The sequence below is a fragment of the Sus scrofa genome, chromosome 4, assembly GCF_000003025.6.
Source record: "Sus scrofa isolate TJ Tabasco breed Duroc chromosome 4, Sscrofa11.1, whole genome shotgun sequence".
NCBI classification, from domain to species: domain Eukaryota; kingdom Metazoa; phylum Chordata; class Mammalia; order Artiodactyla; family Suidae; genus Sus; species Sus scrofa.
In genome coordinates, this window is record NC_010446.5 from 54,866,104 (window position 1) to 54,887,663 (window position 21,560).

At 39.5% G+C, this 21,560-nt stretch overlaps 1 protein-coding gene across 2 annotated transcripts in view; it reads right to left on the minus strand.

Moving 5' to 3' along the window:
• The window catches only part of CHMP4C (charged multivesicular body protein 4C), a 34,749-nt gene that overhangs the window by 5,623 nt on the left and 7,566 nt on the right, over positions 1-21,560 (minus strand). For both annotated transcript variants that reach the window (XM_021088560.1, NM_001190190.1), the window contains 2 exon segments: positions 4,343-4,520; positions 489-603 (listed from right to left, as the gene is read on the minus strand). In XM_021088560.1, coding sequence (XP_020944219.1) covers positions 489-603; positions 4,343-4,520 — 293 coding nt within the window.

Genomic DNA, 21,560 nt, shown 5'->3' on the forward strand with positions numbered 1-21,560 from the left:
TATTACCAGACTGATTAATCTAAACGGAATGTGTGTGTTACTAATGCCATTCCACATTTATTTTGTTTCACAGCCTGAGTAATAAACAGAGGCAGCCTAACCTCTCATTTAACATGATACGTCTGTTCCTTGCAGTGACACAGTCTGCTTTGTTTTGCCCAGATGTGCAGGAGCACTCAATTTCTCGTAATGAGGCTATTTAGGCTTCAACCATTAAAAGTCACTAACTTTACATAAGCACATGCTGCTTTTCCTTAATAGCTGGAAACTTAATTAGGGGGCTATTTGCCAAACTATATTAATCTTTCCTTTAAATCAGAGCTCCCAACACTTCATTTGCCTTCTAAGACAGGTACCTTTCTAACAAATATCATTTCTTCTTTAATGAGGTTGAAGGGAATGTGTAAGGAAACCTGTTTGCTCCATATGGTGGGAAGCTGTCCTTTTTGGCAGTCGTAATACTCCGTCCTTTATACTGTGTTACTCACCTCATCAAAGTCAGCGCCAAATCCAACCCGCTGAGAAAACGCTTCTGAGATTTCTTGGGCAATATCCTGTTGCTCTGTGATCTCTTGCATCAAATCATCTATTTTGTTCAGATCCCTGGGAAATAAGATTTTGTTGAAATATTTTAGAATCTGACTTTACAATTGTGAATTCAGATACAATCCCTATGAAAAATGAGTCAATTAAATATAAAATTTTAGTTACTTCAGTAGGATAACAAACATTCCTGGTGATAAGATTTATCAACTTTTTTTTTCTTATGGCCACACCCATGGCAAATGGAAGTTCCCTGGCCAAGGATTGAAGCCAAGCCAGAGCTATGGCAATGCTGGGTCCTTTAACCCACTGAGCCGGGCTGACAATTGAACCCATGCCTCAGCAACAAAGTCAGCTGCTGCATTAGGATTCTTAACCCACTGCACCACAGCAGAAACTCCAAGGTTTTTCTTTTATAAGAATTTGCATTTCAAAAAAAATATTAATAATTCTGTATATGCACATATATTTTATTTTATTTTTTATTTTTTTATTTTTTGTCTTTTTGCCATTTCTTGGGCCGCTCCCACGGCATATGGAGGTTCCCAGGCTAGGGGTCTAATCAGAGCTGTAGCCGCCGACCTACACCGCAGCCTCAGCAACGTAGGATCCGAGCCATGCCTGCAACCTACACCACAGCTCACGGCAAGGCTGAATCCTTAACCCACTGAGCAAGGGCAGGGATCAAACCCACAAACTCATGGTTCCTAGTTGGATTCATCAACCACTGAGCCACGATGGGAACTTCATGTATATGCACATATATTTTAAATTATATAAATTAACTTAATAATTGGGAGCCACTAGAGGGTGAATTATTTGATCACTAACAATATCTGTAGATCCATTTTCAAATTTTGCCTGATGGGGCCTATGGAAAATTTAAATACATGCTGCCATTTATCAACTCTGCATGAAGTGGTGCCAGGGGCCACTAAGGATACCATGAATAAGATAAATAAACTGGGGCAGCTCTTAGCAGCCTCTGAGAGCAGCTTTTTGTAGAAGCTGAACTCTGGACCTGGAACTCTATTTTCCAGAATACCTAAATATTCTGAGATCCTGGGAGTTCCCATTGTGGCTGAGCAGGCTAAGAACCCGACTAGTATCCATGAGGATGCTGGTTTGATCCCAGCCCTCGCTCAGTGGGTTAAGGATCCTGTATTGCAGGCTTGAATCCAGCATTGATGTGGCTGTGATATAAGCCTGCAGCTGCAGCTCTGATTTAACCCCCAGCCTGAGAACTTCTGTATGCCACAGGTACGGCCCTAAAAAAAAAAGAAAAAAACCCTGAGATCCTGACTCCCTAAGAATTTTCCCACAGCTGTTAATGTGCTGAGAAATGACTGGCAAGAGCAGAATCAGGCCTTTGTGTTCCTCAGAAGAATACCAACTCAAGCCAAGAAATCTGGGTGCCAAAGGCCCAGGACCAACAGCTGTCAAGATTGTTTCTAGCACCATGGAGTTCCTGCCATGGCTCAGTGGAAACAAATCTGACCAGTATCCATGAGGACACAGGTTTGATCCCTGGCCTCACTCAGCGGGTTAAGGATCTGATGTTGCCATGAGCTGTAGTGTAGGTCACAGACATGGCTCAGTTCTGGCCTTACTGTGGCTGTGGAGTAAGCCAGTAGCTAGAGCTCTGATATAACCCCTATCCTGGGCACCTTCATATGCTACAGGTGCGGCCCTAAAAAGATTAAAAAAAAAAAAAAAAAAGATTTTTTTTTTTCTAGCACCTGAATCCCACGGGCCCTAACCACCCACCTAAACTGCCAGTGTCTGAATGCCAGTGTCCAGACTGCTGCTCTGGTACCTTGTCTCTGAATCATTCCTCCAACCCTGAAGCTAGGCCAAAGTAATAGGATACCAGAGAAGGGACAGTTTTCCTCAATTTTTTTAACTGATGAATTTCTACTTTCTTTTTTACTTTTTTTGTTTGTTTGTTTGTTTGTCTTTTTAGGGCTGCATGTCGGCATATGGAAGTTCCCAGGCTGGGGTCGAATTGGAGCTGTAGCTGCTGGCCTACACCACAGCCACAGCAACACCAGATCCTTAACCCACTGAGTAAGGCCAAGGATTGAACTCATGTCCTCAGGGATAATGGTCAGGTTCATTATTCACTGAGTCATGACAGGAACTCCATACTTTATTCCTTATTTTTTTAATTTCTAATTTTTTATTAAAGTATAGTTGATATACAATGTTGTGCCAAGTTCTGTTGTAAGTTTTCCTCATTTTTAAGCAATTAACAGAAATGTTGGTTCCCAGTGGGATAGTTCTTTTGCTAGTTTCCCAGACTTTATATATGGGAAAAGCTGTGTATTTTGACATAATTTCATATACTAATCAAAAAGAAAACTTTTACCATCTTCCTACCACCCCTTATTTCCAATTCTTATGTTTATAAAAAATGCACAAGGATTAATTATAAAGAATCATATGAGAAAGGTTCAGATAAATTTGGGCCTGGGAGTGAATTTTTCTCAAAAAGAACACCCAGAGAAACTCCTGCCAAACTACCCAGAGGGAAAGGCTCTGATTTTATAATCCATTTTGGCCCCCAGCTTGCAGCACTGATAGATCATGACTCTGATAATCAATGGAATGATTTCTCTGAAGCTGCCAAAATAATGGCTGGTTGTCAATTCATTATCAAGGCAAGAGGATGTTACCAAAAAATGTCATCACTAAGCCCAGCCTCTCCCTCAACCACCTTTTCCCATCCATGAAACCTCTGCATCCCTCAGACAACCACTGATCTTGTGCATCTTTGGCCCAATCTTCACTATCATATTTAAGCTAAAGAAAGGATTAGGTTCCAGGCATTGATCTTCAGTGTAACTATAAAGCAAATTATCACAGCCCTACTACTGCCATGACTGTTGATTACTGAGTGCTTACTTTTGTACCAGGGACTGTGATAAGTGCATATATATATCTCAAATCTCGAATCTCACAATAAACACAGGAGGTAAGTACTATTATTACCTCCAGTTTACGGACAAGGAAATTGATTCAGGGAGAGGCGAAGTAATTTGCCCAAAGACAGTTGGCAGGTTCTGAGATTATAACTCAGAAAGTCTGACCCCAAATCAATACAAGCAACTATTACTGTATATCATTGATTCTCAAACATTTCTTAGTATCGGAATCACCTGGAGAACTTGGCCAAAAATAAAAAGTCCCGAGCCCTATCCTTCTTGAAAGAGCTTGGGCATCTGGGTTCCCTTTAATAATTTTTTTTTCCTTTTTTTAGGGCATATGGAGGTTTCCAGGCTAGGGGTTGAATCAGAGATACAGCTGCCAGCCTACACCACAGCCACAGAAATGACAGATTCTTAACCCACTGAGCGAGGCCAGGGATCGAACCTGCATCCTCATGAATACTAGTTGGGCTCATTATCACTGTGCCACAATGGGAACTCCTCTTTAGCACTGATTTTTGAGTCTCCTCCAAAGTTTAACAACCACTATTGTACAGTCCTAACACACTCACAGATGTTAACATTTAAGCGTTTTTAAATTTACAGGATGAAAATATTTGCAGGTGGAGTGTCAGATATTAGTGAGGCTCCTGGGAAACCTTCAGGGCAAAACCAATGTCTTTTATTGTTTCATGGTCTTTTCTTTATTTTGCCACTATAATTTCCAATCTTTCTCTGTGGGAGCATTCCTTTCCAACATGTCAAAGAGTCTCAAATGAGTAAGCCCATTCCTGTCCAAATTGTCATACAGTTTCAAAGGCTCATCCCAGCATTGGGGGAATTTATGACTCAGGGAGACCAAAGTCACTCACATGTTTTCATGAACGGCTTTCATGGCTTTTGCTGCCATGCCCATGTTCTTTAACACCTCGGTGTTGGTGTGTGAGTTTTCCAAGGCTTCTCTCTGGAACTCAATGGTGGAAAGTGTGCCATCAATCTGAGTGAGCTGCTTCTCAAACCTCTTCTTTCTCTTTAGGGCCTGCAGTGCAGCTAAATAAGGGAGAAGCCACATGTATAAGGAGAGAGCCCAATCAATCAAGAGACATTTACCAGTACCAACCATGGATTCAGCATTGTTGATACCTACAAACAAAGAGGACACCAACTAAAGCTGAAAAACTTAAGGGTGACACCTTCCCTTTCAATGGTTTCCACCAACAACCACTCTCTCTCTCTCTCTCTCTCCCTTTTTTTTTTTTTTTTTTTTTTTTTGTCTTTTTAAGGCCGCACCCATGGTGTGGTATATGGAGATTCCCAGGCTAGGGGTCTTATCGGAGCTATAGCTGCCAGCCTACGCCAGAGCCACAGCAACGCCAGATCCAAGCCGCATCTGCGACCTACACCACAGCTCATGGTAACGCCAGATCCTTAACTCAATGAGCAAGGCCAGGGATCGAACCTGCAACCTCGTGGTTCCTAGTCGGATTTGTTTCTGCTGCGCCACAATGGGAATGCCTCTCTCTTTTTAAAATAAATTTTATTGGAGTATGGGTGACTTACGATGTTGTGTTAGTTTCAGGTGTACCAGTAAAGTGAATCGGCCACACACACACATATCCATTCTTTTTCAGATTCTTTCCCTATATAGGTTATTACAGAATATTGAATAGATTTCCCTGAGCTATATCATAGGTTCTTGTTACCAACTGATTTTATATATAGTGTGTATGTGCCAATCTCAACCCCCCAATCCATCCCTCCCCCCAATGTTTCCCCTTTGGTAACTGGTAAATTTGGTTTTGAAACTTTTTACTATCCTTCCAAAGATCTGCCAAGCGTCAGAGGGTGAAAAGTCAAAATTTGATATTTCATAAAATATATCACAAAAATACTTCTGTAAATATTGGACCTTAAAGAAAGGATAGATGAAAATAAAAGTAAATAACATGTAGTAGAAAAATAAAACTTGAGAGTCAGAAAGAACCATAGTGACTGTGCCTATTCTAGCCCCATTTCTTCTTTCAAAGACAAGTTCATGGAGACCCAGAGAAGTTACGTGACTTACTTGAAGGTGGGCAGTGAGTGACAATTTAAAACCTAGGATGCCAAGCTGCATGTCTTGGTCTGAAGTGATGATGACATGAACAGTAAGGTTATATCTCCTCATGAGTGTCCATCATGAGACACTCATGAACATGAACACCGAAATCAGCACTGTAGAACCTTACTCAAGGGTTAGATGGCACACTGGTGAGGGAAGACTACTGCTTTCAGAAAAATGATCCCCAAATACCCTCCCATGAGCACTTAGCAAAATAAACTTATCGGCTTCTTTCAGAAAGTACAAAACTAATAGCGTCCTTTTTTTGTAATAAGTTTTATTATTGTTGGATATATCAACATGGAGTCATTTTGACTATGGTACTTTGGAAGGCACTCAAAAAAAGTAGGCCTGGGAGTTCCCCTTGTGGCTCAGTGGAAACAAATCTGACTGGTATCCATAAGGATGCAGGTTCAATCCCTGGCCTTGCTTGGTGGGTGAAGGATCCCACATTGCCATGAGCTGTGGTGTAGGGTGCAGATGACACTCAGATCCCACGTTGCTATGGCTGTGGTATAGGCCGGCAGCAGTAGCTCTGATTCAACCCCCTAGCCTGGGAACTTCCATATTCCTCCAGTGAGGCCCTAAAAAGCAAAAAAAGAAAAAGAAAAGGCCCTAAAATGTGTTTTGATAAATGAGAGTGCATGCAGGAGAAGAACAGCAGCAGAAGGCAAAGGAAAAGATAATTAAATGGAACGGACAAAAGAACTCAAATGGTTTTATGGTTTCAGAATGAAACATGTAAGTTATTGCAACAGATTTCTGAGAGAAGGTTCTTTTTTAACTGTTTTGGTCAATTTCTTCTTGTAGCTCCAACAGATTCAGTTTATTTATTCCAATGCTTTTTGTTGGTGTACAAAGACCCACAGCCACCATACTTTCTCACTATATTTTATGGGTGAAAAATAAATGTTATTTGCTGCCCATTTAATCCTTTTACCTTTAAATTCCATTTGGTTTTATATTAAATTAATATGTCACCTTTCTTTCTTTTTCTTCAGATTTGCCTGTAATAGTTTTACATGGATCTTTATTTCCGAATTGTTTCTATTTGCTTTTTTTTAACGTGCCTATTATAGAAAGCATATACTTGAATGTTTCACATATGAGGTTGTACTTAACCATTCACATAGTCTCCAACTTTTCTTCTCCTTTCTTTTCTTTTTTTTTAATAGCTGCACCAGAGGCATATGGAAGTTCCCAAGCCAGGGACTGAATCCAAGCCACAGCTGCAGAAACACCTGATCCTTAACCCACTGTATAGGACATGGGATTTAACTGGCACCTCCCAAGAGACAAGCTGGATCATTAACCACTGTGCCACAGTGGGAACTCCTCAGTGAGTATTTTCATTCTGAAGAATCATCTTCCTGCAGCTTAGGGAAATCATATTCTTTCTTTATTCCTTCTTTCCTCCCCATTATTTCTGTTTACTTTCTTCTGAAATCACTACTTATTTTTATATTATTATCCACATTCCCCCAAAACCAGTCTCTTTTTTTTCCTGTTTTGAAATCCCTGTTAGGTGGACATTGGATTCCTTGGCTCTGTCCTCCAATGTATTAATTTATCTCTCTTTTTGTTCTATGTTCTGGGAGAATTCCTTAACTTTATATTCCAGGTTACTAATTTAGTCTTCAGCTGTCTTTATTCCGCTTTTCAACATTTTAACTTCTTTTTTAAGTTACATTTTTAATTTCTAGGAACTTTTTCTTATTTTCAAGATGCTTGTTTTTATGGTAGCCCATTCTTGTCTTATAATGTAATAGCCTCTTGATCTCCCTGAAGATACAAACACAAGTTTTGTTTTTTTTTATAATTTTTTTTATTTTCCCACTGTAAAGTTTTGTTTTTAACATATTTTATTTCCTACATTATCTCTCTTCTTTTGGATTCAGTTGCTTGCTTATCTTGGTTTTTCTCTTGCATGCAATTGCCTTTTCTCGAAATTCTTTTGATCTTCTACTGTAGGTTCATATTTATAAATGGAAGACTAGAATAGTTAGTGGCTTGCCTCTTATAATTACGTGTTTCTCCATGAAACTATCTCTTGAAAGAGAATGCTGCCCAAAGCTCTGCAGAAGTGGGTGGGGCCTGCCAATAGGCAGTCTTCCTTCCATGGGTAGGGAGGAAGTAGGCTGGGGATTCCTACAAATGCCAAAGAAAGCCTTTTTAGGTGTGGATCATTTTTCTGTATTTTCCTCATGAGTGATAACTTCCCTTCCCCATCCCTCTCTTCCCACTGTAAAATTCCAGGGTCATCTTAGTTCTGCTCTATTTCCCTGTCCAGGTACAACTCCACAATTTAAATCCTCGTTGAACGGCACTTATGCTTTATTTAAAGAACAGTATTCATCAACTAACCCCAAACTCCCAGTCCATCCCACTCCCTCTTCCCTCTCCTTTGGCAACCACAGATCTGTTAGTAGATGCAAACTACTACATTTAGAGTGGATAAACAAGATTTTACTATATAACATAGGGAACTATATCCAATCTCCTGGGATAGACCATGATGGAAAATAATATTTTTAAAAGGATGTATATATGATTGAGTCACTTTGCTATGCAGCAAAAATTGACATATTGTAAATCAACTATTCTTTAATAAAAATAAATAAATAAAAATAAAGAACAGTTTTGGCCTTTTTTGTGGGGGGAGGCTGCACCTGTTGCGTGTAGAAGTTCCTAGGCCAGGGATCAAACCCATGCCACAGCATCAACTCAAGCCACTGAGATGACAACGCTTGATCCTTAACCAGCTGTGCCACAGAGAACTCCCTAAAGAACAGTTTTCATTGTTTAATCTGTCCTTTAGGAAAGAACTAAAAAATAAAAAATAGTTCCTGGCAAAAGGCCTTTCTGTAATACACACAATAGCACGTTAATGACCAGAGCTGTGAAGGTTCTCTCCTAAGCAGAGAAATGGCCGACTGGCCCTTTGCTTTATCACTCTGCCTGTGGACCTATATCTACTGCTGCATGTACCACACTGGATCATAATTTTGGTAAAATCTATTCTACTCCATCTCCTTATACTAAGTATAAGCCCTTTGTGGAAAGATATAGCAACCTACTCATCTGTTTCCCTGGCACATGGCACAATAAAATCCATAACAAAACCCAACATTTATTGAGCATTTGGTATATGCCAATTTGGTATTAAGTCCTTTATGTGCATTATGTGGTTTAACCATTAATTCTCACAAAAATTCCAAGAGTAGATACTACTATTGGCCTATCTGATAGAATATAAGATTAACAAATATTAAATGAATTAATTTGATAATTTGTGCCTGGTGACAACATAATATATTGAAAAGAGTATGGCCTTCGAGACCAGAGTGTGAAATTTTCTTCCATGGCTTTATAAATGTATATTCTTGGGTAAGTCACTTCCCTTCTCTGAGCTTTAGTTTGCTCTTATGGAGTAAGGAATGTAATCCCCATGAGGCTGGGTGACTGTTCCAAGAATTAGCAATCATTTATGGAAACCACCATAAAAAGAACCTATACATAGTAGAGACTAAGAAACTGGGTATTATTCTAAAAACAGTGACTTTTATAACATCCATTAATGTATACCTTTTTCTGAGACCCTTGAGCAACAAGTTATTTGTTGTTGGTTTTTACCATAACGCACCATAATAGGAATATAATATTACAAAAACAGCTCTGCATTTCAATGCAGTACATAATACTATTCAGCAGAGTATCCTAAGAAGCTAAACTCCAAATACACATCTCCATCCAAGATACCCAGAAGTACAGTGTTCAAGACACAACTCCTCCCTAGCTTGTCAGGCTGGATCAGTGTCTACACTTATTTGGAACCTGATACCCATTGACCCCAAAACATCTGTTGTTGTTGAGAGCTTTAAAACACTTTTTCATTTAAAAAAATACACCACATTTCCTAGTAAGAATTAATTTTAGATTACTTTCTGAAAATGGAGAAATACAATTTGGTATAAAAGATGAGATTTTGGAGTTCCTAGATCTCGTATTTTAATCCTACTTCTACCAGTTAAAAACTGTGTGATAACCTTGGTATATGATCTTCTTAAGTGATGCTTCCTCACTTCAATAGTAATAGTAACAGCAACAATAACACCTAGAAAATGAGGATGGAGGATTGTATTTTGGAGTCAGGTTGCCGACTTGCAAATCTAGGCTCCAGCTATCCATTGCTTTACAGCCTTACAGAGTTACTTACTGGAAAATGGGATAGAACTTATTCAGTTGCTAAGATTAAAATGAAATAACACACGAATTTAGTGCAGTGCCTGGCCCATAGTGAGTGATTACTAAATATTAGAAACCTTTATACCATTATCATAATCATCATCCTCTCCTTCATAAGATTTTAGAACCATAGTATGGGAGCCACATGACACAATGCCCAACCTTGCCAATTTTTTTATTAATAATAATAAGTTTTGGTTTAGATACAATTTTGAATGCCTATGTTAACATACATTTTTTCCCCTTCAAAACAGTTGAAATAAATTTGAAAATTCACCAAAATTTGAGATCTCAACTTACGCTATAGTCCCCATACCACGAACCACACAATGGGCTAGATCAGGATCCTAAACTCTAAAGGAGCCAGTAGGTAATCAAAGTAAGTGAAGAAAAATTGGTGGGAATGTAAATTAGTATAACTACCAGGGAAAACAGTACAGAGGTTCCTCAGAAAACTAGGTAATAAAACTACCATGTGATCCAGCAATCCCACTTCTGAGTGTATATCCAGACAAAACTATAGTTCAAAAAGATGTATGGGAGTTCCCGTCATGGCACAGTGGAAATGAATCTGACTAGAAACCATGAGGTTGTGGGTTCGATCCCTGGCCTCGCTCAGTGGGTTAAGGATCTGGTGTTGCTGTGAACTGTGGTGTAGGTCGCAGACGCGGCTTGGATCTGGCATTGCTGTGGCTGTGGTGTAGGCTGGCAGCTGTAGCTCTGATTAGACCCCTTGCCTGGGAACCTCCATATGCCTCGTGTGTGGCCCTAAAAAGCAAAAAAAAAAAAAAATTTATGCACCCCTATGTTCATAGCATCACTAGTCACAACAGCCAAGACATAGAAACAACCTAAATGTCTACTGACAGAAGGATTAAGAAGATGTAGTACCTGTATACAATGGAATACTACTCAGCCATAAAAAAACAAAATAATGCCATTCGCAGCAACCTGGATACAACTAGAGATGATCATGGTAAGTAAGGTTAAGTCAGAAAGAGAAGGAAAAATATCATATGATATCATTTATATATGGAATCTAAAATAGAATACAAATGAACCTATCTACAAAACAGACACAGAATCACAGACATAGAGAAGAGCCTTGTGGTTGTCAAGGGTGTGGTTGTCAATGGACTGGGAGTTCGGGGTGAGCAGATGTAAACAATCACATTTAGAATGGATAAACATCAAGGTCCTATCGTATAGCACAGGGAACTATATTCAACCAATCTCTCAGGATAGATCATAATAGAAAATAGTATTTTTCAAAAAGAATATGATATTCTTTTATTTTATTCATTATTTTATTTTTTATTTTATTCATATATATATATATATATATATATATATATAAAACTGAGTCACTTTACTGTATAGTATAAATGGACACAACTTTCTAAATCGACTATACCTTAATTAAAAAGCAAAGGAGGGAGGGAGAGAGGTTAGAGATAAAGGCCTTTGTTTTCTCACCTGTAAGAAAGAGAAGAAATGATTCTTTATTATAATAGAAAATCATTGTGCAAGAGTAATGATAAATGGCAGTAGACCCTGGCTCCAGTATCAGAGGGTCAACTGGAAGAAGTGGGAGCTCTGGTAACCAGGAGAGATTAAGCCTGATTCAATGGAAGCAGCACTCCGGGGCTCCAGTCCACGGCTGCCACGCAGTCTGCACACCCAGCCCTCCACACGTTCAAAGAAGCAAGAGATCTGGATTTGCATATCAAATCTTTCAAATTTAAAAGCTGAGTTACATCTTTCAAAGAAATCTTGTGCGAGCAAAACTAATGATTTCTGCATGGCTGGATCCGCCCCAGGTCACCTGACACTTCTCGTGGCTTCTGCCTGGCACAGGAATCTTCTCCCAAACACTAAGACAAGAGGCTTCTGTTATAAGAATCCAAGAAGAATATCTGACCAGTATCCTGTGAGCTATTTCTTACATGAAATGATGATGCTGTGGGCCCACCATGAGTTGGACAGGCTTTGTTTTTGAATAATCAATTTAGAAAAGAAAGAGCTGCATTTTTCCCCCAAAGATATGCAACAAATGTTGCAAATCAAGCATTGCTCTCCTGATTTGGCCAAGAAGGACTTTTTTAGAGCCATGTAATTTAACCTATGTAGAATGTGCAATTCAATCTTCCAAGCTCCTATACGTGCTTTTAGGCAGCTGATAAAACCTGGAAAACATTCTTTCTAAAACAAAGGAATCTACTGTATTCCTTTGTGGAGGAGAAACTTCCAGAGCTTTTGTCTCCTTGTACAGCAGTGATGTTCCTTCAGCAATGGAACTGCAGAACAATGTCCTTTATATACCATTGCCAAGGGATACACGAAGAGCCTGTACTACACAGCCCGTTGAGGATTGGGACTGAAATTTAAGAACTACCCACGTGAACCAAAATTCAACTAGGCCTAGAGTTCCCATTGTGGCTCAGCAGGTTAAGAACTCGACATAGTATGTGTGCCGATGTGGCTTCGGTCGCTGACCTCACTCAGTGGATTAAGGATCCCACATTGCCACAAGCCGAGGTATGGTTCGCAGATGCAGCTTGGAACTAGCATTGCTGTGGCTGTGGCATAGGGCAGCAGGTGCAGCTCCAATTCGACCCCTAGCCTGGGAACTTCCATATGCCTCAGGTGCAGCTCTAAAAAGAAAAATAAAAGAATTTCATTTGTGACTCAGCATGTTAAGAAGCTGACTAGTATCCATGAGGATATAGATTTGATCCCTGGCCTTGCTAAGAAGGTTAAGGATCCGGTGTTGCCTCAAGCTGCAGCGAAGCTCACAGATGCCATCTTGGATCTGGTGTTGCTGTGGCTGTGGCTGGCAGCTGTAGACCTAATTTGACCCCTAGCCTGGAAACTTCCTTATGCCCTAAAAAGAAAAAAATAAATTTGAATAGCCCTATACAATTTTACCATGTTGCCAGAGGCGGAAGGCTTTCAGTCATCTATGAAAAATAACTTTAAATAGCAGGAAAAAATGGCAGTTTCATTGCTCAGATTATGTATAGGGCATCTTGGTTGTAGAGGTCTATTTGTTGTTCTTTGTTCAAGGTGTATAAATGTGTGCATTGTTAATCCATTAGTTGGCAAAAAAAAAAAAAAAAGGAAGAAGATTTTAGGAACCATCATATCCAGTGACTACAGACAAACCCATTCATGAAATATGAAACTGCCTTACAATAGCTTTTCTCTTTCCCAGGAATGGGTGATCTCTAGAGAAGGCCTAAAAGATGAAGGCTCAGAAGAGTGGTCCCAGGGAATGCTTAAGTGACATGTCATTTATCATTGGTTATGTCTTCTTTTGCTTTTAATCGGGAAGTCTCATAATCATGTTGATTTATCTGAGAAACTTGAATGTAGGCCCTGTTCTTACTTACATACCAATCACTTCCTCAACTAAATGATACTTGATAGTTATGGCACCTTATTACATTTCTCCCAAAACACAGTCTGTGTAAGTATCATCATGAGCATTCCATAAGTGGAATAAAGACCTGTTCAAAGTCACAGGTTAGATTGGAAACAGTTGGGGAAATGTAGAAAATTCTAAGGTTCATTTGCCCAGTGCCAGCCCATGATGAATTTTCCCTGGCCTTCTTCATTTTCATTTTTTTGGCCACATCCATGGCATGAGGACATCCCTGGGCCAGGAATCGAATCTGTATCATAGCAGGGACAACACTAGATCTTACTTAACCCACTGAGCCACCAGGGAACTCTCAGCCTTTGTTTTGTTTTGTTTTGTTTTGCTTTTTAGGGCCGCACACGAGGCATATGGAGGTTCCCAGGCTAGGTGTCGAATTGGAGCTACAGCTGCTGGCCACAGCCATAGCCACAGCAATGCAGGATCTGAGCCATATCTGCCAGCTACACTACAGCTCATAGCAACGCCAGATCCTTAACCCACTGAGAGAGGCCAGGGATCGAGCCCACAACCTCATGGTTCCTAGTCGGATTCGTTTCTACAGTGCCACGATGAGAACTCCAAGCCTTCTTCAATTTTTAAAAAAAAACATCCTTCATCCATCTGTTTTAGTCATTCCACAAGTATGTACTGAAGGTCTACCATGTGCCTGGTACCATGCCAGGCACTGCAAGGACAAAGAAATAAGGCTAGAGTCTCAGAGGAGGTACAATATAAAAGGGGCATTCAATCATTCATTCATCACTTGACAAGCATTTATTAAGAAACTACCATCTTACCAGAGCTGTGCCCATGGATACTAACATGTATAAGGTACACATGTATAAGTTTCACTTCATGTAGCAGAGGAGACATAGAGATAAATAATAAGGGACATATACAAGGGAGAGTAGATACACATAGGCTCTGTCCAGAGGGTAAAGGGTGGCCTCACAGAGGAGGTGACATAGATGAAGCCAGGGTGACTGTCTACACAGATGCTCCAAAACACTGCTCAGTGAAGAACACGAATGCTAAAAAGTATCACAAAAATTCCTTCTAGGAGTTCCCCTGTGGCACAACGAGATCTGTGACATCTCTGGTGCTGAGATGTGGGTTCCATCCTTGGCCCGCACAGTGGATTAAGAATCCAACACTGCCAAGGTTGCAGCTTGGATCTGATCCCTGGCCTGAGAACTCCATAAGCCACGGGAGGGAGTGGGAGGGATTGGGAGCTTGGACTTATCAGACACAACTTAGAATAGATATACAAGGAGATCCTGCTGAATAGCATTGAGAACTTTGTTTAGATACTCATGTTGCAACAGAACAAAGGGTGGAGGAAAAAAAATGTAATTGTAATGTATACATGTAAGGATAACCTGACCCCCTTGCTGTACAGTGGGAAAATAAAAAAATTAAAAAAAAAAAGAAAAAAACAAAAAGACTTCCTTCTAGCCCGACCCTCTCCCCTCCTGCAAACCTCTTACTAACTCTGCAAAGTTTCTGGCTGAGATATATTAGAAAATCACACCAGTTTATCACATGAGCTGGAACTACTTATAAGTAAGATTCATATTTCCAGAAGTCTCACTAATATTAAATGTCATAAAAAAGGGTAAATAGCAAGCTAAAAGAAGACGAAACCAGAGCAATGGTAAAGGGGATTATAAATGGCAAAGCAGATGCCTGAGAAAATAGTAAAAAGGATTGAGACTGGAGAAAGTAAATAAGAGATATATTCAGAGGGAAGGGCATTTGGGAGAGAAATATTGCTCCCAATGTTGGACTGAATTTGTGCAAAAAAACAAAAAAGAAAGAAAGAAATAGTAACTGATTAATATTATAAAGCGTAAAAGATTACAAAGATGTGGCCTCATCCATCTGCAGAAGATAGAAAGAGATAAAGGAAACGGAAGTTATTTTCCTGCAGAAGAGATGTTCCTCTCCCTGTCCTAAAAAACTCACAGTTACTTTTGGAGATGAGACAGTTCTTATCACCAGGATGTCCCCCAAGAGATTATTCGAAGAGATAAATCTCAGAGGGGAAGGGTGTGTCCTAAAAGAGCTACAGGCTCGAGTTGTCAAAAAAGGAAGAAATGCTTGCATAAAAGACATTTTAAATATCCACTGAAATTCTTGGGATCTGAGCTGAGTCTGCGACCTACACCGCAGCTCATGGCAACGCCACTGAGCGAGGCCAGGGATGGAACCCACATCCTCATGGATACTAGTTGGGTTTGTTAACTACTGAACAAAGAAGGGAATTCCTCCACTTAAATTCTTAATTTTTTTAAATAAATTACTCCCAAGGTCAATTTTCAGGCAGGTAGAATTAACTAGTTATTGAAATAATATACCAATGTATTAATTAAAATCTGCTTGATATTCTTCATAAAAACTCAATTAAGTATTTGAGCAGGCAAAATATATAACCAATTGAATGAACGAGTTTTCTACTAGTATTATTAGTAACTGCACAAATTGGTAACAGTAGTGGACTTGATATTGCCTAGAATATAGAGAAAACGGTATGAATATAAAACCAGCAAAAAAAAATTTTTTTTTTGTCTTTTTAGGGCTGCACCTGAAGCATATGTAAGTTCCCAGGCTAGGGGTTGAATCAGAGCTGCAGCTGCCAGCCTACACCACAGCAACGTGGGATCCAAGCTTGTCTGTGACCTACACTACAGTACACAGCAACTCCAGATCCTTAACCCACTGGGAGAGGTCAGGGATCAAACCTGCATCCTCATGGATACTAGTTGGGTTCATTACCACTGAGCCATGACGGGAACTCTAAAACCAGCAAATAAAACAGAAAAAACTCAGACCTGAATAAAATTCTCCAAAGAAAACATACAGTGGCCAATAGGCCCATGAAAAAATGTTCAACACTGATAATTATTAGAGAAATGAAAATCAAAACTACAATGAGGTACCACCTCATACTGGTCAAAATGATCACCACTAAAAAGTTAACAAATAACAAATGCTGGAAAGGATGTGGAGAAAAGGGAACCCTCCTGCACTGTTGGTGGGAATGTAAGTTGGTGTAGCCACTATTGAAAGGTCCTCAGAACACTAAAAATAGAATTACTATATGATGCAACAATCCCATTCCTGGGTATATATCCAGACAAAATTATAAATCAAAAAGATACATGCACCCCTATATTTACAGAAACACTAGCCACAATAGCCAAGATTTGGAAACAACCTGAATGTTCATCAACGGATGAATGGATAAGGAAGATACGGTAATATATGCAATGAAATACTACTCGGCCATAAAAAAGAACAAAATAATGCCATTTGCAGCAACATGGATGGAACCAGAGATTATCATACTAAGTGAAGTAAGTCAGAAAGAGAAAGATGAATACTGTATGATATCACTTATATGTCGAAACTAAAATATGGCACAAATGAACACATCTATGAAACAGAAACAGACTCAGAGATATAGAGAACAGACTTGTAGTTGCCAAGGGGGAGGAGGGGAGAGGGAGAGATGGATTTAGAGTTTGGGGTTACCATTACATAAAGAATGGATACACCCCAAGGTCCTACTGCATAGCATAGGGAACAATATTTAATATCTTGGGATAAACCATAATGGAAGAGAATATATATATGCGTATAACTGAGTCACTTTGCTATACAGCAGAAATTAATGCAACAATGTAAATCACTTCAATAAAGAATAAATTTAAAAAAATAAAAGCTCAGAAACAGCTGATTCTGCTTCATTCTACAGGGTAGATGTAGTACCTATAGATATAATTTTGATAGTTTGTGTATGTGTGTATATATGAATACATGTGTGTATATTGTATATATGTGTACATCTGTATGCATATATGTGTATGTATTATGTGTATACATGTGTGTGTAATATGGTTCTATTTTCTTCTTGTAAATAAGTATTCCTTGTTCATATGATGCACTAATATTTCCTACTACTGTGCCTGTGGCTTTCAGGTGCTCCTGAGAACCAACAAACTTTATCCCTAGAGCTCCCTTCAGTTCTCACTGCTTTTGAGTCTCTGATTATTCCCTGGAGATCTTATGATCAACAAATCTTGAGGAACACATAGCTCCTATCCTCAAGGCAAGGTGACTATTTTAAATTCTTTAAGAATTGGTTTACCTTGAAATTGATGAACTCTTTAGTTTTTCAAATGTGAGAGAACAACACTCAATAAATATAGCTTACATGAGGAGCTCCCACTATGGTGCGGTGGGTTAAGGATCTAACTGCACTGGCTTGGGTTGTTGCAGAGGTGCAGGTTCAATCCGAAGCCCAGTCCAGTGGGTTAAAGATCCGTCATTGCTACAGCTGTAGCATAGGTTGTATCTGTGGCTTGGATTGAATCCCTAGCCCAGGAACTTCCACATGCCGTGGCTGTGGCCATAAATTTTTAATATATTTATATATATGAATAAAAGTTGTTGGAGTTCCCGTAGTGGCTCGGCAGAAACAAATATGACTAGCATCCATGAGGATGCAGGTTTGATCTCTGGCGTCGCTCAGTGGGTAAAGGATTTGGCATTGCCATGAGCTGTGGTGTAGGTTGAAGAGGCGGCTTGGATCTGACATTGCTGTGGCTATGTTGTAGGCCAGTGGCTACAGCTCCAATTTGACCCCTAGTCTGGGAACCTCCGATTTGCACCTGGCAGGTGCAGCCCTAAAAAGACCAAAAAAAAAAAAAAAAGGAAAAGTTGTCAAATTGCTCAGAAATGGTAAACCATAGGTTCTTGTGTATCTGATATTTGAAATATGTACAAATTGGCTTAACATAATCATAGCTTCTTTTTCTTGCTGCAGTTAATATAGCAGAAGATTTGAGTTAGGATAATAGCTTTGTTCAAACTCCAAGATTATACCGACTTTCACTTTACATGAGTGGAAATATCTGGAAAGAACTGGCAATATAAACAGCACTCCTCCTGGCAAAAGGCCTATAGAACAATGTTCCTGCTCCAGTGAAGAAGACACACCCAATACGACTGTGCAACATATCACATTATGTGAAAGAACAAAAAAGATTCACTGGAAATGCAGGTTCAAACACAGAATGAAATGTTTAAAGTGTTTGTCAAATATTTGATCGCACAATTTCTCTAACTTTACATGTAAGCCAAATGTAACAGTGTAAACTTTATGCATTTAAGCTCAATGGTTGACTTTAAATTTTAATCTTTAAAGTGCTTAATTTCTAATGCAAGCATTCCCAACAGAGAACAATCAACTTTTCCTTTCCTACAGTTTTAAAATCACCAATCCTATTTGCTTGCCTTTGGAGGATTGGTTTGTTTGAGGATAGCAATTACACCATAGATATTTAAATTACTAGATTGCTCTATTGAGGAAGAGTTGACAGAGGTTGTACAGAGCAGATGATGGGTGGGGGCCCTTAGCTGCTCCTCATCTTCTTACTGGAAATACCTACAAGAGAGAAATACTTGGGAAAAGGGCATAGCAGTGGATTGAGGGAGCTGCTGGTCCAGGTATAACAGCTCTTACTACTTAAAACCATGACCATATAAACTAAATCCTAAATATTTCTAATAAGCAATTCTCTTTTAGCACCAGTTGTTTGAGGTAACTAATTATAATCTCTGGTATTGTAAAGTCAATTACTCAGGAACTGGTTTACTATTTGCTGTATCTGGACTCCTGTTTGTTTGTTTTTTAATTGTTCCTTCACCTTTTGCAAACTTTTGAGCCAATTGTATATGGTTAACCCATATGGTTAAGCCTTCTATCAAATGACAGTCAGGAAAAGGAGGAGAAACTAAAATTACCAGTATGTGCTGAAAGTTCTTGGCTAAGGTTTACTAAGGCAGAGGATTGAGAGAGTGAGCTTAAAAAAGAAATCTTTAGTATTACCAACCTTTTTTTTTTTTTTTTTTTTGGCTGCACCCTCAGCATTTGGAATTTCCTGGGCCAGGGAACAAACCCTGAGCCATAGCAGTGACAACCAACACCAGATCCTTAACCCACTGAGTGACAAGAGAACTCCTATATCTGTTTACTTTTAAATATCTGATAATTTTGTCCCTTAAAGGCACCAACAGATTCATGTGTACTTAAGCATATTACAAAAATTTAATGGGAGGAGTTGCTGTTGCACCACAACAGAAATGAATCTGACTAGTATCCGTGAGGACTCGGGTTCAATCCCTGGCCTCACTCAGCGGGTCAGGGGTCCAGTGTTTCCAAGTCATGGAAACAACCCAAATGTCCATTGTGGCTGTGGTGTAGGTTGGCAGCTGCAGCTCTGATTCAAACCCTAGGCTGGGAATTTCCATATGCCTCAGATGGGGCCTTAAAAAACAAACAAACAAACAAAAATTGAATGCAAAAGTAGATTATTCATTCATGCCTTTTCCAAACTCAACCCCCAAAGCAAAGAATCATAAACTTTAAAACTCAGTGTTAGATATCTTACCTTATATCTCATAGGTTAGAGTGTCATGTGTTTTGAGTTGTTTTTTATACTGTTATCTTGAAAGTGATATCCAACCAGAAATCAGCAGTCTTAGGAATCAAGAACCATAAAAGACTCAGAATTGCCAAAGTGATCCTGGGAGGGGGGGAACAAGCAGGAGGCATAACTCTCCTAGACTTCAGTGCTACTGGTACAAAAACAGACATATGGACCAATGGAATAGAACAGAGAACCTGGAAATAAACCCATACACCTATGGTCAATTAATCTTCAACAAAGGAGGCAAGAAAATAAAATGGGGAAAAGACAGTCTCTTCAGCAAGTGGTACTGGGAAAATTGGACAGCTGCATGGAAATCGATGAAACTAGAATACACACTCACACCATGCACAAAAAATAAATGCAAAATAGCTTAAAGATTTAAACATCAGACATGACACCACAAAACTCCTAGAAGAGAACATAGGTAAAACATTCTCTGACACCAACTGTACAAATATTTTCTTAGGTCAGTCTCTCAAGGCAATAGAAATAAAAACAAAAATAAACCAATGGGACCTAATCAAACTTACAAGCTTTTACACAGCAAAGGTAACCATAAAAAAAAAAAAAAAAAAAAAGACAACCTACAGAATGGGAGAAAATAGTTGCAAATTATGCAACCAACAAGGGCTTAATCTTCAAAATATACAAATGACTTATACAACTCAATAACAACAACAAAAAAACAACCCAATTGAAAAATGTGCAGAAGACCTAAACAGACATTTCTCCAAAGAAGACATACAGATGACCAACAAGCACATGAAAAAATGCTCAACATCCCTGATTATTAGAGAAATACAAATCAAAACTCCCATGAGGTACCACCTCACACTGGTCAGAATGGCTACCACTAATAAATCTACAAATAACAATTGCTGGAGAGTGTGTGGAGGAAAGGGAACCCTCCTACACTGTTAGTGGGAATGTAAATCGATACAATCACTATGGAAAGCAGTATGGAGGTACCTCAGAAAATTAAATGTAGAACTACCATACCACTCCTCGGCATATATCTGGACAAAACTTTCATTGAAAAAGATACATGCGGAGTTCCCATCGTGGTGCAGTGGTTAACGAATCTGACTAGGAACCATGAGGTTGCGGGTTCGGTCCCTGCCCTTGCTCAGTGGGTTAAGGATCTGGCGTTGCCGTGAGCTGTGGTGTAGGTTGCAGATGCGGCTCGGATCCCGTGTTGCTGTGGCTCTGGCGTAGGCCGGTGGCTACAGCTCCGATTCCACCCCTAGCCTGGGAACCTCAATATGCCTCGGGAGTGGCCCAAGAAATAGCAACAACAACAACAACAAAAAAAAAAAGAAAAAGATACATGCACCCCTATGTTCCTTGTAGTACTATTCACAATAGCCAAGTCATGGAAACAACCCAAATGTCCATTCACAGATGAATGGATTAAGAAGATGTGGTACATATATACAATGGAATACTCCTCAGCCATAAAAAAAGAACAAAATGTTGCCGTTTACAGCAACATGGATGGAACCAGAAACTCTCATACTAAATGAAATAAGTCAGAAAGAGAAAGGCAATTACTGATATCACATATCTGGAATCTAATATAATGGCACAAATGAACCTACAGAAAAGAAACAAAACCATGAACATAGAGAACATACTTGTGGGAGTTCCCATCATGGTGAAGCAGAAATGAATCCGACTAGGAACCATGAGGTTGAGGGTTCAATTCCTGGCCTCGGTCAATGGGTTAAGGATCCGCATTGCCATGAGCTGTGGTGTAGGTCACAGAAGCGTCTTGGATCTGGCGTTGCTGTAGCTGTGGTGTAGGCTGGTAGCTGTAGCTCCTATTG